Raw genomic sequence first — 14,021 nt, 5'->3', positions numbered from 1 at the left:
TCCTACATCCATCTGTTTCTCTGCCTCTTTGCCTCTGCCTTTAGCTATCCAGACAGGGAGCAGCTGCAGACTATCTACTCAGCATACCTGCAGCCAGTTCTCCAGCATAGCTTGGGCAGCCAAGCATCCTGGGCCAGCACAGGGAAAACACACCAGCTGGCTGGGTCTCTTGTGCAGCTCTATGAACAGGTATTGACTTGGAGAAGGTTTTATCTTGTTCACATTTTTATTTGTAGCAATATAGTCAATTTAAAGCATAAACATTAGCATATCTGGCTCCTTAATTTAACTTCATGAAGTTACTGTGTATCACACTTAATTAAAGTAAAAAATGTCACATAATTAATTATGTGACATTTTCAGGTGATAATTGGATACATTTGTTTGTTGTCTATCAGGGAGCCTCTTCCAGCAAAGGTTGTACTGTATGTAAAGGTTGGGTGACAGGGCAACACAAAATTATATGGTATATTATATTATATAATATACCACTAAATTACAAAGACATTTAATAGAACCTAGACCCATGTTTTGAAAAGTGTGGTGATCTGCAGGAGAACCGTTTAATTTGATATAGGACATTGTACAGGCAATCAGTAAATGAAGCCTCATATGGCTAGTTCCATATTGCAATTATGGATGGCACACAGATTGTGCTTTTAGAAGTTAAATATTATAATATAATATGCCTTTTATGCCAGGGATCACATATGTATGTATCCTCTATCTCCCTGTGTATCTTTAATCTCAGGTGAAAGCCAAGTTTACAGTGGATGACCACAGCCACTACCTATTTACCCCCTGTATCCTCACAGAATGGGTCCTCAGCCTGCTGCGATATGACCTTACTGCAGGTAACCAAACACACTTGCAAGAATGCACACATGTTAATATGTATAAGATTGATGTAATAACCAGGGAAACTTAAACCTTCTCTAAGTTAAGGAACCAGTAAGAACCTTTATTGGGACAGAGGCACTGCAGTATGCAAAAGTTGTATTGAATGAAACTACTTATTTCCTACAAATTCTCCTCACAGTTCTTACGTAATTTTGCTGCCGCTGAGGAACATAAAGCATTAATAACTCTGTCAGTTTTTATGCAATAATCATATGTGGCTTAGTTTCTTGTCAGTATTCTTTTAGCTCAGAGCTACTGTCTCCAACTCTCACCTTTTTCTTCATTCAATCTCTCCTCTCTTCTCTCTCTCCTAAATTCCTCTCTGTCACTCGTCTCCGTCCCCCTCTTTTATCACCCTCTCCATTTGCTGTCCTTTCAACTTTTCCTCTGTCACTCTTTCTCTCCTTCTGCAATGTGTTCCTGCTGTGATAGTGAGTCCAATCATTTATTTTAATTAAACACGTCAGCGGACAAACTTCTCTTTTCCTATGCTCATCATTTTTTAACTTGCTCTTGCTTCTTCCTCCCTCTTTTCCCCTCTTGCTGCTTACCTTCTTTTTGGTATGTAAAAAAACCCTCTCTTCATCCTTATTCTGTAAATGTGTTGTTGTTTGTGGTGAGTCTGAGTGTGCATGTGATCTCTAGAAACCCAAGCACCTAAACAGTAGGACACAGTTAGCAGTTAGCTACTAGCTGGTGAACATAGTGGAGCATTTAGCAGCTAAAAAGCCAAATATTTTCCTCTAGAGTTGGTAGAGACCAAAAACAGAGCTAAAAGAGAGTAAACATTGGACTTACATTTGCCAGGTGGCCAGAAACATGTCTCCAGATGAAACCTAATGTTGCTCCGGAACTGCTGAATGTGTAACTAAGCTACCTTTGCAAATAAGTTCAACACATCAACTTAAATGGTGATGATATGTCAATCCTGTGTTCACAACTTGTTTCTGCTGCAATGAAACATCGACATAGAAACCAAATGCAAAGGTGAAAAGTGCGGGCCGAAATTTTATTCTCTTTTCTGAAAAGAAAAAAAAATTCTGTGTTTTAAGTTAAATTTCTTTTCAATTTAATGGAGATGACACTAACTTTGAATTTGTGCCCAGGACCAATCGTGACTGTGTACGTTACCCAATGTAAATGATAAGGAGGTCATGTATGATGCCCAACTTATTGGAATGGCTGATATCATCAGCCAATTTAAGCATATCACAGATATATAATTATCAGAGGATATGTCGGCCAATAAGTAATACAAAATTACATCACAAAAGGCCTAAGAATAAATGTCTGAGGTCATTTAGAGATTAGTGTTGCCTCATCCACCAAAGAGCATGGACAAGTTTTTCAACTCTTGGTGCCTTTTCTTTAATAACCAAATTTAAGGGATTCTTAGAAAAAAAAAAATTATTTACGTAATTATGTTTTTATTTAAAAAAACAAATATTGTAAACATATTTTTTGAACTCTCAAATCCTGAATCAGCCAGTCCCTATTGGCTTTTATAGTAGAAATCACCAGAGGTGGGTTTTGGGCAAGGAAATCATTTGAAAGCCAAAGGCACAACTTGGCACTTTAAGTGTTTTCTTTTCCTTCTTGGTCTTTAAAATTGAATATGCCAGGAAAACCCTGGGGTGTCAATTGTGACTCTGTTTGACTCTCTTCTTAAGCTCTTTCTATATAAAGTGACAGACACCGTTGAAGCCAGTGGCCTATAAGACCACAATTCTGGCCTCTCCCTGTAGCACTCTGTTTAGCAAGCAGCCCTCTGCTGATTCTTGAGGGAATTTAGTCTTACCCTGGGAGGTGCTTTTGTCATGACTGATCTCACCAAAAAACAGCCCTTGGACTCATGTTAAGGCCTATGTCACAGTGTAAATACTATGCTTGTGACTGTGTCAGTCATTTTTTTAAACTTAAACAATTAAAACTGATATGGACGGACAACAAAATACTCATTGTGCTAATTGCATTATGGTGTGAGTAACAGAAAAAAACAGTTTCCCTTTGCAGATGAATCACTGTACGTGTTTAGTTAGTCTTTGTGCTGAATGTTGTTTTAAGGTTCTAATTAGATACAAATTTAAAACAAAATCAACAAATGTCATCTTGTGTATATACTGTTGGTTATTAATCCAAATTTGTGTGTGTGTGTGTGTGTCTGTGTGTCTGTGTGTGTGTCTGTGTGTGTGTGTGTGTGTGTGTGTGTGTGTGTGTGTGTGTGTGTGTGTGTGTGTGTGTGTGTGTGTGTGTCATGCATTTCTTTTTAGCTCAATCTAATGTGACAGACAGCGTGTTGGAGGTGGTAGCATATGAGGCCAGGAGGCTGTTTAGAGACCGGCTAGTTTCCTCCAAAGACCTTCACACCTTTGATAACATCCTCTCCTCCATCATACGGGGAGACTGGGGCTCTGACACTCTAGACAACATGACTGGTAGGAGTTAGCTCTATTCTTGCTGGCATACACCTTTATTCAAATCAAACATACACATAAAAAACTGGTTTGCAGGCTCTAATTCAACAGCCCAACATTAAGGCAAAGCAGGAACAATTTAATTACAGATTGAGTGCTTGATGCAATCATGCCAAGATTTTCAGGTTGCCGCTCATCCCTGAATGAAAGCAATATTTGATTGGCTCTGTTCTTTGACAGCTCTGCATTTATGACAGTTTCTTAACATGACGTTGATAAAATTCAATTGGTTTGACTGCTCCAAACCACTTCAAATTGTAATCAAAACTCATGTGATGTTGGCAACTGGTTTTAAATCATGGTTGGAGCTTGCAAGACTCCAATGCTACACTTGCCTGCCAGCTCCTATTGTGACATAAATAAGAACAAATGCATACAAGAATCATGAGTCATACCAGAATGATATCTAAGTTGTCCACACTGTACAGGAGGTCCCCTCAGGACCTAAAGAGAAATGAGAGTAAAAGATAAATGCAGATCCCGCTCTCCTTACATATACATGTATGTAGTAATTCTAATATATACTATGCTTGGTAATGATCTGTAAAACATCACTAGAAATACTTGGAAAATGCTGGCAAGAGCCAGCCATAGCCAGTTTTCTTCATCCAATCTAAAATTGGAAGCCATTATAAAGAAAACATCCAAAGAAAGATGGCTCATCTTAGAGAGGTGTAATGATCAAACACAGGTCCTGGCTGCTGGAACAATACAATGACATATCTATTACCAAGGCCCAGTGGACACATCAGAGAGGCCTAAAGAATGACTTATTTTTATCACAGCAACACAACAAAGCGTGCTTCCAGCTACAGGGTCATGCCAAGAACCAACTCACCAAAAGTTTAAACTCAACATTGGAGGAGCATACATACTGTATAACACCAGTGCTCAGTAACTAAGAGACACAAAACTGCAATATCTCAAGTGCGATTTCTTGAACATCCCATCGTCCTCTGCTCACCCTTCTAGGCATAAGCAGTCTGCATTTATATCTAACCTGTGAGAGAGCATTGGCTAATGCTGGTATTTGTAACCTGAGTGAGAAATGCCTCTTCCAAATTATGGCCAAAACTGCAGTAGGCCTGCAAAACAAACACCGGCATGCTTCTCTACAACATCTGGTATGTTAGCTGTGGGATTTTAAACAATTCAAAATGCCTACCGAACAACTTAAACATTCAGACACACATTTTATCTCGTTGTAGTTGACTGGTATGAGTTCATTTTTGTGACATTACTTTCCTTTACAGTGCTCCTTCTTTTGTATATTTTGTCTCACCTCTGGAGACAGCCAATACTGTATGTAGACAGAAGCCATTTGATGTGAACATACGTGGATGTGTTACGAACAGTCTGTAATATTTCCCCTGTGTGCAGATGGTTTCTATGTGACATGGGGAGCCTCGGAAGGGGCTGTCATGGCTCCAGGCCAGGCTCTACCTCCTCATGGTAAACAACTGGGACGTCTGGATTCTGCTGACCTAAAACAAGTTGTACAGAAGGTACTCAGTGAGGAACTGTTGTCTTGTGGTGGTGTTCATGTGGTTAGACCTGTTGGATTCAGAATGCACACATACATATGTGTTCACATACAGTAGTACAGTAGCTAAATAGCTCTAAGTGATGTACTTAAGTATGTTTATATAAGTATCTTTTTACTGCTTAGGTAAAACCTTATAATGCTGTTATTGCATCATTAATATGATAAAAAACACTTGTATAGTAATACGACTCTGAAAGATAGTATTCTGCATAATGAGAGCTTTGCTTTCATTTGTACTGTAATTAAGTATTTTTACATTGTGGTACTACAACTTTACCTTAGTAATTTAGTGATCTGAATTCTTCTGCTTCTCTTTATCTGCTGCTATGTGTGTGTCTCATTCATGTGGCTGTTTCTTTGTATTCTTATTTTAATTTCATTGTATATGTTGCTATATCTGTGGTGCAGCTCCTCACCCATGTGTGTTCCTCCCTTTCCTTCCCCTAGGGAGTAGTGCTATACAGCCGTGATAACAGGGAGCTGGATCTTCTCCTGTTTTGGGAAGTGTGTGACTTTGTGTCCAGGGTGGATCGGGTCTTAAGCCGACCCGGCGGCTCTCTGCTTCTGGCAGGCCGGAGTGGAGTGGGTCGGCACACAGCCACGTGCTTGGTGTCGCACATGCATGGATACACGTTGTTCACGCCCCAAATCTCCCGGGGTTATACTCTTAAGCATTTCAGCAATCATCTCAAGACGGTAAGAGTGAATAGTCTTTTTTTCTTGGCTCAACTGGTTCACATTGTGCCAAGCTAACCAATTTTAGCAGAGAGCGCTTAGAGATAATTGGATTGTACTGACAAGCTTTTTTTTTTCATTTTTGAACTATCTTCCTATCAACATTCTATAATGTTTTGTTTTCCAGATTTAAATTGCCAACTTGATTGTTGAATGAATGTCACCTGAGTGTAACAATTAAAGCGTAAATGCACAGATAGTTAGTCTCAGTATACCTGTGGTGTGTCCTCTTTATATGTATATCAAACATATAATGTCATTTATACATACTGTATGTGTAGGTGATGCAGCTGGCAGGTCTGGAGGGCCAACAGGCGGTTCTACTGTTGGAAGACTATCAGTTTGTTCACCCAGCTTTCTTAGAGATGGTCAACAGCCTGCTGTCATCAGGTGTATATCCTGTTTTTGTGTTTGTTTTCCCTTCCATTTTTATGAGAACATATTTGACTTTTTTGATCTCAAGGTGGTACAACTTCTTTTAAGGGTTAAGGTTAGATTTTGGATTAGGTTAATGTTAGTAATTAAGGAAAAGTTTAACATTTTGGGAAATACATGTATTTTTCTTTCTTGTTTGTATACTGTGTGTGTGCTGAGAATCTGTATCAGACACATTCCCATTGCAGCCCTTGTTTTGGTCTGCATTTCAGGCACCATGCACTGGTAATTTTAGCAAAAATGATACTGCAACAGTCCTATTTTCAATGGGTCCTAGCCCTACTATTTTGTATTTAGTTTCTTCTGAGAGATGTTAGTGTGTAAGGAAACATTTCATAATTTCTTTGTGTGTGTGTTATATTACAGGTGAAGTTCCAGGTCTGTACACCCCAGAAGAACTGGAGCCTCTCCTCGCCTCCCTCAAAGATGCTGCTTCCCAGGATGGATTCACCGGACCACTCTACAACTACTTTTCTCACAGTTAGTACCTTTATATTTTTTGGCAGCCCAGTCCCTCTTTCTGTTTGTTCATCAATTATTATTTTGGTCCATCTATATGTTATATGTGGTACTCTGGTCCTCTTCTCACTGTCTACAAAAGTAAAAGTCTACGACACGTGTCATTTTTTCCCACTGATTGTTTCATCGGTTCTCTTCTGTGATTGTATCAGACTGTATTCCTCTGCTTCCCTGCTGTGCAGTGGTGTGTTTACTATAGAATTGTTGTTTCACTGAGGTAGAGGTTGCTGCTAGAGAATACAATCAGTAGGACTATTGTCAAAGTATACCCACTAGTACTACCCACTGTCTGGACAATATCAGCGACACAAAAATGAGTGCCTGTCTTCACATTGCCCCTTACTGTCTCTGTTTCCCGCTCATTTGCTGTCTCAAATGACATTTTGTGATTAACTCCTCCACTCTTTTTATTTCCCAACTATTGCTACTCTTTGTGTATCACACCACCTTAGGAATCCAGCAGAATCTCCACATTGTTCTGATCATGGACTGCTCCAACTCTAACTTCACCATTAACTGTGAGAGCAACCCAGCTTTCTACCGCAAATGTTCTGTCCAGTGGATGGAAGGATGGTCTGAAAGCAGCATGAAGAAGGTCAGTGGAGGAACAAGTACAGTGACAAGATCAAAAACAGATATTGCATCAGGCAGCTATTGCTGATGAAGTTCACACCAGTATTTAAGATTAATAAATCCTGCTAAAAGTGTATGGAGAGTATGGAGATTATTCTCTCCTTGCCCAGAGAGAAAAGACAGACTTGCGCAGCCCAGACTTTGATAATATCTCTTTCGAGCTAATAGTTACTCTGCCATAGCCCTATACATACTTGTATTTTTTTTTTTTTACAAGTATCCTGTGGCTTCGTATTCAATATTAACCCTAGAAATGTAGGGCTGAAGAAGAAAACTTGCTTAGCTGTGGTACCTGATATTTAAAACAATCCAATATTTTTTAAATGCAGATGAGATAAGAAAGTTTTTAATGCATGCGTCAATGCTTTCTATCTACATTTAACATCTGGTGTGTAAACCTGTACCTTGTCAGATTCCTGAGCTGCTGTTGGCAAAGACTGAAGGAGGAGGGGAGGAGAATGAAAGGGCCACAAAGGGGAAAAGCTCAGGTAGGAGCACATGTGCTTATAGCAAAGGTATATAATTATTTTAAATTGTATGTTGGCTTTAAATTATGTTGTAATTGTACTGCTCTTCTGTGGATTTAGTTTGTAGATAATGTAATCTTACAGTCTTCCAGTTCTCATAATTACAATTTCAGTACTGTAACTTCAAAAAGCTGAAAAGGGCTTTTTTTGGCAAATAATAATTTCTACCACTGGCAAGAAGGTATGTTAACCATACATTCTGCACCTTTAAAATACAACTATTTATTCTTTTTCATTTTCTGATAGGAAAGTAACTCAGAAGCCCACTAACATTGTTTTTAGCTATGTTTGGTTATGCTTTATATTATGAAGTTGACCTTGTAAATTTAAATCAGTTTGTGCTTACAATCTACCTCATCCTTTGCTCCCAGCAGGGCCTGCTCAGGGAGACCTGTGCCGTTTGTTCCTGATGGTCCATGAGTCATGCAGAGAACATGGTGCAACACCCAGACAGTACATGGCCTTTCTGCATGTTTACACTGCATTATTTAGCCGGAAGCAGAGCCAGCTCACAACAAGACAGCAGCATCTGCAGGTACAATATATTGTACATACATACATACATACATATATGTATAGTAATTGTACAAAACGTAAAATATAGTACAAGGTCCATATGCGCAAAGACCAAAGATGCATGGAAAAGTACTCACACCAAGTGTTTATTTGACCCTAACCCTTAATTTCAAAGAAGTCAAAGATAAAAAAAAGTTTTTTGTGCATCTAAAAAATAATAATAAGAGTAAAAGTATGGTGTTGTTTATTAACCTGGTTAAGAATAACTTATGGTGTGAAACACAGTTATTGTATGTATGAGGTAAGTAAAACTAAACGAAAACAGTCATTCGTAGTTATACATCGAATGATAACCGTCAATTTTCATACCACTTGAAAACCGGTATATTCCTCCAACCCCATTAGTGTACCTGTAGCGTTTTGGCAAAACTTAATTTATTGGCAAACAATAGCAGGACAATGTGTTTTTCAAGCAGCTGATTTCAGTCTGTCTTGATTTATTAATTACTGAATGTTCCTAATAAACATAACAAATAAAGGCTTAAAGGATAAAGGCTTATCTTTATTGGAAACGCATTGTCTGTAAGTGGGAAGTTGCCCTTAGAATTAAAAGCACTGTTGAACTTGTTATAGAGTTTTCTAGGTTGTTCTTTTTAACTTGCACATCTGAGTCATATTTCAAATCTCTCACACCTTACATTTGACTTTGACTTTGTGTCTGCAGGCAGGCGTGTCTAAGCTGAATGAAGCTAAAGCATTGGTGGATGAGTTGAAAAGGCGGGCTGCAGAGCAGAGTGCATTGCTGAAGACTAAACAACAGGAGGCAGATTCTGCCCTGCAGGAAATTACCACTTCCATGCAGGTGTGTGTGTGTGTGTGTGCTTGTGTGTTTATGTATGTTTGTGACTCTGTGTATGTCAGTGTGTGTAACTCAGTGGCAGGCAGGTCAGAGGTTCTGCAGGGTTTCATGTCTCCTCCAAGTTATAGCTATCCTCCTATAAGCTCTCATTGCGGCCCTCCTCCCTGCTAGCCCTCTTCTCTTCTCTTCTATTTTATTCTCTTCTCTTCTATTTTCTTTTCTTCCAGTTTCTTATTTTTGCCTCTTTTCCATTCACTCTTCCTCCTCATCTGCATTGTATTATACAAGGTACTTTTCTGGATTTCCCATGACTGTCCCCCCTGCTGTGAATATGATATTTATTTAGTTTGTGTGTCTATGCGCATTCGTTTGTTCTGTGACTTCTCACCCAGAGTCTTCTATCTCCTGATATCCACCTTTCCATTTCTTTCTGCTGGCTCTGTCTGGAGGGTGTATGGATGGAAAAAGAAAGTTGAACCCTGTTCATTAGTTATGATATCCTTCAGTCTTTCTCTCTGTGGGGAATTGCCGTTTTGAGAGAGATGGAGTGAAGGAGGGAGAGAGAAGTAACAAGAGAAGGAAAAACTGTCACCAGAGTCAGTTTGCAGAGTGATAATTAACGACTAGACTTGTCCCTTTGGGCTGTAGCAGCTATGTCTCCTGTTGAGATGGAGACAGCAGGGAGGGGGGGGGAGGAGGAGGACTGGGACAAAGAGATGAAGAATGGAAACAAACTAGATGGAAGAGTGAGGCTTTGGGAAGATGGAAACATTCAGAGGAGGAAGCAGTGGAGGAAGAAGGAAAATGAGATTTGGAGAGGGAATAGGAGAAATGTGAGCAATATAGGAAGAGGTCAAGGCTTGACAGGGGAGAACTGAAGGGATGGGATTCAATGGATATAGAGGTGTGAGAGAGAGGATAATTGGGCTGCTAAACATTCATCCTCTCTCTCTTTTCATCCTTAATCATGTCTCTTACTCTGAATGATCCTAAACCGAATAGTTCACTTGTTACTAGGAAGAGAAATGGCGCTATATGTCTGACCCATCTCAAAATTGAGGTACCTAAGATGTACTCCTTTACATCTTAAAAGGTTGTTACAATAAACATTGCATGATCTTTTTGGTTATCCAGAATGCCAGTGACCAGAAGACAGAAATGGAAAAGATAAAAGGGAAGATGGCTCAAGAAGTGTCCAAGATTGAAGAGAGAAAGGCCAAAATAGATCATGAGCTGAAGGAAGTGCAGGTGAGTTTGACCTGTGCAGTTAGTATGACATTATTTCTGGAAATAAACATACATACAACTGCCCTCTACCTTCTCTATACTTGTCATCCCAGCTGTACTTATCCCTTCTTTACTTCTGTATCCCTCCTTCTTTTTACCATTGCCGCACTCTAGCCTTTGGTAGATGAAGCAAAGCGTGCAGTTGGGAACATCAAGCCTGAAGCTCTGTCTGAAATCCGCTCCCTTCGCATGCCCCCTGATGTCATCAGAGACATCCTGGAGGGGGTACTGAGACTGATGGGCATCTTCGACACCTCCTGGGTCAGCATGAAGAGGTGAGAGGGGGAAGAGATGGCAAGAATGTGTAAAGGATAGACAGGAGAAGGGAGAAAAAGAAGGATGGATAGATAAATAAAGAGAAAGTTATGCCGTTGGGAGTAATTATTCTGACGAGGATCTTCAACACCTTTTGGGTTACCAAAAAGAGGTGTGAGGAGGTGATGGGCTGCTAAGGGATTAATATGGACAGAGGAAGAAGAGGATGAAAGGTTTTGCACAGCTAGGAAAGGATGGAGAGAAGGAGAAATCTATATAATATTTAACTAAAGAAATATGTGGGGGGCGACTTGTCATGAAGGAGAATACATTGTAACGGTTTGTGCTCAATAAAAACTTTACGTCTCATTATATTAGGCTTGAATTAACATTAACTTCCTAATTTTCTCGATAAAAAGTTACTTTATTCTATCGTCCTTTCTGATGATCTATCGCTCGATTTTTTTCTCGACTTTGCCTCATTGCCATGGCATGTAAAATCAAACTCTCAAACATATGTATTTGCTTTGTTCGTCACCTGCTCATGTTCAATCCTCTCTCTCTCTTCCTTGTTTTGTTCTTTTCCCCTTTTTTCTGTAGCTTTCTGGCTAAGCGTGGTGTGAGAGAGGACATAGCTACATTTGAGGTGAGGAACATCACCCCTGAAATTCGCCAAAGTGTGGAAGAACTGCTCAACAGGAACAAGGCCTCCTTCGATCCTAAGGTCAGCTAGCCACAATAGCAGAATAAGAATTAGATGTATTGTTGGTGGGTATGTTTACAGTATTAACCTCTTGTTGTTGTTTTTTTGTTGGCTGAAGATGGTCTTGTGGCTGCTGTTATAACTGCGTTGTTTCTGACTTGTGATGCTATTGTTGTGGCCAGAATGCAAAGCGTGCAAGTGCAGCAGCTGCTCCTCTGGCTGCCTGGGTCAAAGCCAACGTCCAATACTCCCACGTCCTAGAGAGGATAGAGCCACTGGAGAGAGAGCAGGCCGGACTACTGGAGTAGGAACACACACACACACACACACACACACACTCACACACGTTCCCGGATTTATAGATAGAATACACATACATACTCTTCATACATGAGAAAGACATAGACACACACATGATAACTTGTGTGTGTGTGTGTGTGTGTGTGTGTGTGTGTGTGTGTGTGTGTGTGTGTGTGTGTGTGTGTGTGTGTGTATGTGTGTGTGCGGTATACTGTGTGTCCAGAAACCTGAGGAAAACAGAGAGTAGGAAGAATAAGCTGGAGGACCAGCTCAACTCTGTTGGAGCCAAAGTCAACGAGTTGAAAGAGAAGTATGTCTCCTTCTAACTTTCCAACTATTCTTCCAGCCTTTGATCCTTCCATTTCCACTGTATTTTACCTGTGAAAAAAAATCTAATGGTTGTTACCTTGTCATAAATTACCTTTGTAATATTGTTGTATTAAACCATAATTGAAATTATTCCACCAATCCCTTATGACTAGCCCTGACTTCAAGTTCACTAAAGTAGAAAAAAACTAAAACAAACAGAGGCAATCAAGGACAGGACAAGAACTTGCTCAATCTGTTTAATAGCGTGGCCAGGCCAAAACTGGCAAAGCAAAATTTACTTTCAAGCTCTGGTGAAAAGCAGGTATGAAATTATGCAGCAGCTTGCAAAATCTTCTGGAGCTAACTCGGCTAGCAGGCTAACAACAGCATTCCACAAGAAAATTAATTATACACTTTTTCGTAGTTGCCCTCCCTTTCAGTTCCTGTCAGCCATGCAGCATCCCTCCTTCTCTGCTGCCTGTATTCTTCCACCATGAAGTTATATAAACAAGGATACAAACAATCAATAATACCTAAAGGGCAGGTCTGTTCTACTTTCTTTTGGCTGGACATTAGCTATCGCTACTTACTTATCAGGTCATAGTTCAACAACTTCACACCGAGCCCTTTTGCTCTCTCTGTTGCTCTTTTCTTCAACATCTTCAACCTTTGCTTTCTCCAAATGCCTGTCCTGCCATTTATCTTCGTATCCATCCCTGTTCCCATGATAATTTCTTACTGTGTGAGTTGAACTGAACGATTTCTTACTTGCACCATCAATTCCTTTCCTCTCTCCTCCCTTCTCCTTCCGTAGTCTCTTGTTGCCTTGCATTACCTCACCTAACCCTACCTCACACACTGTATTGTCTGTCAAATTTCACGGCATGTGTACACATTTTTATTCTACTTTCAACGACATGGAAGAAGCTACAAATGGTTTATACATCAGATAAATTATATGTTTTCAATCTATTTAATCTATCTTTGGTAGACTAAACAACTATCAGAGTGTCAGTCAGATCCCACATCAAACATATACCTATAACTCACTGATCTCTTTTCCCCCCCTTTACTCTTTTCCTCAGGTTTCAGTGTCATACTACAGAGGCAGCTAAGTTGGAGGCTGACGTAACAAAAGCTCAGGACACGATCACTGCTGCCCAGCAGCTAATATCACAACTGGACAGAGAACACACGCGGTGGAACGCACAGGTAGTTTGATGTATGAGTGTGTTGATGTATATTGATGTTTGAATTGTTGGGGCTTTGGAAATTATAGAGTGTGGTCTAGACCTACTCTATCTGTAAAGTGTCTCGAGATAACTCTTATGATTTGATACTATAAATAAAATTGAATTGAATTTGTGTGGGAGGTTACACAGATTTACAAAATATAAGGGGCTCATTTACCATGTAAGAGCAACAGGAGGTGTGTGTGTGTGTGTGTGTGTGTGTGTGTGTGTGTGTGTGTGTGTGTGTGTGTGTGTGTGTGTGTGTGTGTGTGTGTGTGTGTGTGAGACAGGGGGATGTATCCTCTTGTCTTCAGTCCCTTCTGGCTGTTTTTACTCCTCTTTTCAGCATCTGTCTGCACCTTAATTAAAACACTCAATCTTTTCCCGACGTACACCCTCGCGCACACACCCTCACACTCACTGCCTTCCTCAAGGCCCGCACCAAAGAGACAGTTTACTCTCTACTCACGTATTTCCATAAACACACTTCATCCCTAACTCCTTTACACACTATGCAGTAGCTGTGGTTCCCTATATGTTAGGGATGCACCGATCTGACTTTTCAGTCCCGATACCGATGCCTGGGCTTTGTGTATCTGTCGATACCCGATACCGATCTGATACCGTTGTTGAATTAATAATACACTGTATACATTCCACCTTATACCTTTCTTCCACCATGTGGAAGAGACTAAAGGCACCAGACTTTCCTAACTAAACATTACTTTCCTAACTAAGACAAAATAACATAGATGTAATGTATTGAATTCTTATTTATTTGTACACTCAAC

The 14,021-nt window shown here is 40.0% G+C and overlaps 1 protein-coding gene across 7 annotated transcripts in view; it reads left to right on the top strand.

Annotated features, from left to right (window-relative positions):
- Window positions 1-14,021, top strand: part of dync2h1 (dynein cytoplasmic 2 heavy chain 1) — a 116,136-nt gene that overhangs the window by 34,150 nt on the left and 67,965 nt on the right. For 6 of the 7 annotated variants that reach the window (XR_003691707.1, XM_028571345.1, XM_028571323.1 and 3 more), the window contains 17 exons: window positions 45-189; window positions 752-854; window positions 3,171-3,335; window positions 4,755-4,879; window positions 5,368-5,616; window positions 5,937-6,045; window positions 6,457-6,570; window positions 7,062-7,204; window positions 7,655-7,730; window positions 8,141-8,304; window positions 9,010-9,147; window positions 10,279-10,392; window positions 10,546-10,706; window positions 11,287-11,410; window positions 11,572-11,693; window positions 11,913-11,999; window positions 13,084-13,210. Coding sequence is in view for 6 of the 7 variants with exons in the window: in XM_028571345.1 (XP_028427146.1) it covers window positions 45-189; window positions 752-854; window positions 3,171-3,335; window positions 4,755-4,879; window positions 5,368-5,616; window positions 5,937-6,045; window positions 6,457-6,570; window positions 7,062-7,204; window positions 7,655-7,730; window positions 8,141-8,304; window positions 9,010-9,147; window positions 10,279-10,392; window positions 10,546-10,706; window positions 11,287-11,410; window positions 11,572-11,693; window positions 11,913-11,999; window positions 13,084-13,210 (2,266 nt within the window). In the remaining variant the exon portion in view is untranslated. The remainder of the gene's footprint in view (window positions 1-44; window positions 190-751; window positions 855-3,170; window positions 3,336-4,754; window positions 4,880-5,367; window positions 5,617-5,936; window positions 6,046-6,456; window positions 6,571-7,061; window positions 7,205-7,654; window positions 7,731-8,140; window positions 8,305-9,009; window positions 9,148-10,278; window positions 10,393-10,545; window positions 10,707-11,286; window positions 11,411-11,571; window positions 11,694-11,912; window positions 12,000-13,083; window positions 13,211-14,021) is intronic. The other variant, XM_028571339.1, reaches the window with a different exon arrangement.

The sequence above is a fragment of the Perca flavescens genome, chromosome 3 (assembly GCF_004354835.1).
Source record: "Perca flavescens isolate YP-PL-M2 chromosome 3, PFLA_1.0, whole genome shotgun sequence".
In the NCBI taxonomy this organism is placed as follows: Eukaryota; Metazoa; Chordata; class Actinopteri; order Perciformes; family Percidae; genus Perca; species Perca flavescens.
The sequence above is the reverse complement of the archived record's forward strand: the minus strand, read 5'-3'. Positions and strand labels throughout refer to the sequence as shown.